Source organism: Austrofundulus limnaeus, unplaced genomic scaffold (assembly GCF_001266775.1).
Source record: "Austrofundulus limnaeus strain Quisiro unplaced genomic scaffold, Austrofundulus_limnaeus-1.0 Scaffold12, whole genome shotgun sequence".
NCBI lineage: Eukaryota > Metazoa > Chordata > Actinopteri > Cyprinodontiformes > Rivulidae > Austrofundulus > Austrofundulus limnaeus.
This window is the reverse complement of record NW_013952414.1, coordinates 1,782,121-1,787,015: the sequence shown is the minus strand read 5'-3', so window position 1 is coordinate 1,787,015 and position 4,895 is coordinate 1,782,121. Positions and strand designations below refer to the sequence as shown.

The 4,895-nt window shown below is 38.1% G+C and overlaps 1 protein-coding gene across 1 annotated transcript in view; it reads left to right on the top strand.

The window, feature by feature from the left end:
* Nucleotides 1-983, top strand: part of LOC106513403 (cystatin-A5) — a gene marked incomplete at its 5' end in the record, with an annotated part of 17,162 nt that extends 16,179 nt beyond the window's left edge. The window contains 1 exon segment of the mRNA XM_014002214.1: nt 636-983. Coding sequence (XP_013857668.1) covers nt 636-764 — 129 coding nt within the window. The 3' untranslated portion in view covers nt 765-983.
* Between the last annotated feature and the right edge of the window lie 3,912 nt (nt 984-4,895).

Below are 4,895 nucleotides of genomic sequence, written 5' to 3'. Positions count from 1 at the left end.
GGACCAACTACTTCATAAAGGTAAAGATGCTGCAGTTAATATGTTTCTGTTAAATGTTTTTTTTTTAATCTGTGCATTTTTAAAACACAAAACAGCATACTGTTTCAGAGTTCCTGTCATTCAGGATGTGGTAATCAGACAAAAATAATGGAAACAATAAATAGATAAAAAAAATCTGAGGAGTTCTCTATTCAGAGTGGAATGGAGAAACTTTCACCTGGATGGAGAGCAAAATGTCTTCAACTACAAAATAAAAGTCTTTAATTTAAATTACTACAAAGCTGTTAATATTCATGAGATGAAAACTGTTTGATATCACTGACACCAAACAAATAAATCCAGGTAAAAATATTTTTGACTCAGTGGTTCCTAGTTGGTGTCAGGACACCCCAGTGAGTCCTGAAACATCAAAGTGTGTTCTTGGAAGAATTGAAGAACATCTATTTTCTTGCGTTAGTTGTTATAAAACAGTCAGGTTGGTGTACAAAACAGAAGAAAGTAGGCTAATGATTTTTGTTATTATGCTTTATCAGCTGAATTAATTGGGGGTTCAGGTCTCTAATGATGTTATTTTGTGGGTCAGAAGCTGATAAGTTTGTGAAGCGTTGCTCTGACTCGATCTATCTGTGTTTCAGATCCACGTGGGTGGAAATGAGTACATCCACATTTGTGTTTATGAAAAACTTCCATGTTATGGAGGAGACATTGAACTGACCAGTATCCAGCACCCCAAGACCCACCAGGACCCGATTGTGTTCTTCTGAACAGATCAGACCGGTGTCTGCACTCAAGTCATGGAGTCATCAATTTCTAATGATTCAAGTCCAGCTAAAACCTAAATGCGAATATTTACCACACTTTATTTTTTATGACCAACTTAAAACCAGTCACATTTTGTTTTACCTTGTGACCAATGTTCCTCTTTGTTCAGTCCACAATGTGTGATTTCTGTTCACAATATTAAACCTAAAATGCTGACTTTAGTCTACAGTCTGTGTTCATGTGTGCAGTTGAGTCATTGACAGTATCTGTGTTTCAAAGTTTACCATTAAATTTACCATTAACTTTAAGTCCTTGTTGAAACATGCAGTGGCAAACATTTTGCTACAAATTCCTGCGATGACAGGTTCAGGTTTTTCCAGTCAGGTAGTAGATGTGTATTTTGGGTGTAGATGTAAAATTGGATCAGTTCAACAAGGAAAATACTTCTGAAACTATCTATAACAATCTAATAAATGGGAGTGGTTCTTTTTAAAAGTCAAATGAAATGTAATCACTGTATTTTCTTCTTTTNTTAGCTAGTGGATTATAAATTAATGAGTGAGTGACAGTCTTTTTAGCAGTTAGCAAGTAATAGTTAGTGCTAGCTTCTGCTAACCTTTACTTCTTTATATGTTTAGTGTTAGCAGCCACTATTTTATTTATTTATTTAATAAACTTCTTTTTCTGTTTGCATCAGCTAAGTTGTATTTTTAATTAATGGATATGAGTCAGCATTTCCAACTTTTTAGTACTCTGTGCTCACCAGGGTCAACTGTTCAGGAAAACAGAGAGGTGACGAAGCGAGTTTAAGCAGGATGGAGTGGATGGAGAAAAGTTAATTTTTAGTTTTATTTGTCAGCTCTGCTTGTTAACTACTGCCCCACTTTTCTCACCTGTTCCCAGTTATCACCAGGTGTGTCCACCTCTCTCATTAGTCCATTTGTATGTTTGTTCATTGCGCATTTCTCTTATCTACAGTTCTCCTCCCCTGTTCTTCTTAAATTATTTTTCTAAGTTTGTTGCCACATGCTTCTTTTTTGTTTGTTTGTTTTAATAAAGCTTTTTACTTTTGTCCRTCTGCATTCCTGGGTCCATTTCCTCCACAACTGTGACATTTTCTGTCTTAGCGAACATAAAAACGGCTAAAACTCAGCCAGTTTGACAGATGTTGAGGTRAAACCTGGGGTGGCAGTATAGCTTTGAGTCGCACATACTTCAAATGATAACAGATTGGCAACATCTTTGTTGAAAACTAACATTCAAGCCGRCGGGAAATGTGCACTTTTTGTTAGGAATTTAACTCCTTTTAAATGACGAATTTCTATCATTTCCRCATCTTTCAGAATTTTGTAATAAACCTGCTGACATTTTATCCCTCCCTGATTATTGCTCAAGTCAGTCACATCTGTCTTATCTTATGACTGATGTTCCTCCTTGTTCAGCACATTGTTGTAACCATTTATCACTAAAATGTTAAAAACGTATGAGGACTTTAAACCCACAATATGGAGCAGGTTGTGTCAGGAACCAACCACTTGGTGAAGGCATTTTTTTCAGTCACAGATGTGATTCTGGATTCCCGATGAGCTCTTAAGACCTCAGCATTTTTAACTTTTAGATAAAATTTAAAAAGGCTTAAATGWTCTTAAATTAATTATTCTTTTGAAACATGTTAACAGTGATTTTATTACTCCATGATGTTACATTTGTGTTAGTGCAAGAATGATCAGGATTATTCAGTCTTAGGAAAGTAGGCAATGATGAGGGCTGTTCATACAAAGCTCCACTCATCATGTATTGGAACAAAATTCCAGACTGAATCAGTGTTCATGACTTTGAAAACTTCCTGGAGTGAAATATTTCAAAACAACAACAGTAGAAACTTTACTTCTTTGCCAATAAAACAGAGATTATCAGAATGGAGAGGATGCTTGGAGGATTCTTAGAGATTAAACCTGCCACTGATGAAATTCAGAAGCTGTGTGACACGGTGAGATTTTAGTTTGACTTCATTCTTCATAACATTTGTGGACAAATTTGAGTATTCATTTAAATAATTCATCCAAACACAGGTGAAATGTGACGTGGAAGGCATGACAAATAAGACCTGAGTTTAAGGCCATTGAATACAGACACCAGGTCGTGAATGGAGTTTTTTTTTTTTACCTTATCAAGGTGATGAACATTGATTTTATTTCATGTCATAGTCATAATAATTGCAGCTTCCTGGTTTCAGAAGAGCCTCGGTATAAAAAACAAAAATTTAATGATGTTTGTTTCCTGTGTGCAGGTTCATGTGGGAGGAAGTGATTACCTTCACCTTCACATATACATTTTCCAAAGCCCACTTCAGGCAGACAGAAGAGAGACCAAACTGAAGAGAGTCGAACAACATAAAGATGAAGATCCTCTTGATCCAATCAGAACCTACCACTGATAGACCCTACCACTGATAGACCCTCCCACAGACGGAACCTACCACTGACAGACCCTCCCACAGACGGAACCTACCACTGATAGACCCTACAACCAACGGACTCTACCACTGATAGACCCTACAACCGACGGACTCTACCACTGATAGACCCTCCCACCGACGGACCCTACAACCGACGAACTCTACAACCGATGGACCCTACAAGTAATAGACCCACTGATAGACCGTACCACTGATAGACCCTACAACTAATAGACCCACTGATAGACCCTACAAGCAATAGACCCACTGATAGACCGTACCACTGATAGACCCTACAACTAATAGACCCACTGATAGACCCTACAACTAATAGATCCACTGATAGACCGTACCACTGATAGACACTACAAGTAATAGACCCACTGATAGACCCTTCCACAGACGGAACCTACCACTGATAGACCCTCCCACCGACGGACCCTCCCACCGACGGACCCTACAACCGACGGACTCTACAACTGATGGACCCTACAACTAATAGACCCTACAACTAATAGACCCACTGATAGACCGTGCCACTGATAGACCCTACAACTAATAGACCCACTGATAGACCGTACCACTGATAGACCTACAACTAATAGATCCACTGATAGACCGTACCACTGATACACCCTACAAGTAATAGACCCACTGATAGAAAGTACCACTGATAGACCCTACAACTAATAGATCCACTGATAGACCCTACAACTGAGACAACAATTGTGATTTGGCACTATATAAATAAACTAAATTTAATTTTTAAATTTAAATATAATTCAATGACAGAAAGAGTAAGCACTCAGTTACTCTTTAACCTGTTAGATGAAGTTCAGTTACCGTTCTGGAGGTTGCTCTTATGATGGTCCTAGAAGTCATTTTGCCGTAAAAGTCTCTGATCCAACAGATTCTACCTGAACCAACACAGACTACAGCAGAACTTATTAGACCTCTCTGGTTTATTTAAACAAAGCTGGGTCAATCTTGTAACATTAACATTTTTTTTTGTGGGGGGGGTAGTTATGAACAAATTTCTCCATGATTCTCCAAACCGAGACGGCATGTATTGCTGTGTTCTGTGGGTAAGATACTGACTGCTCATACTCCACACAACCCCACTTTCAAACAAACCAAACAAAAAAATCTCTTTAAAGGCAAGCCTTTCCCAACAGCAGTTTAACCGAATTGCATGCCAGCAAACGTGGGAAAGGATACAGTTTGGCGGTAATCAAACCCAAACATCTCAAAGTCATAAATCATATTAAGCCCTGCAGAAATTTATACCTGTTGTGTTTCTTGTCATTGTTTATAACAGTTTATTTTCTCACTGCATCAGCATCCTAATGAAGAAGCTTCGATTACAGTTTGGGCATTATCGCTGTATTAATGGGACAAATATGACATAAACTGAAAGAAAATTTTGTGCTCAGAACTGACACATTTTTCATTAAAATGGAATATCGYCCCTAAAATGGAATATCGCCCCTAAAAGCTAATTGAAAGTTACAATCTAATTCATCATAGAAGATGATTTAGGGGACTGGACTCAGGGCCCTATAAGTAGCCTTAGGTCCCCACAAGTAAGAGTGCATGAAAAAAAAAAAGTCTCATGATTTAGGGAATACCTGCCCACACACACACACACACACACACACACACACACACACACACA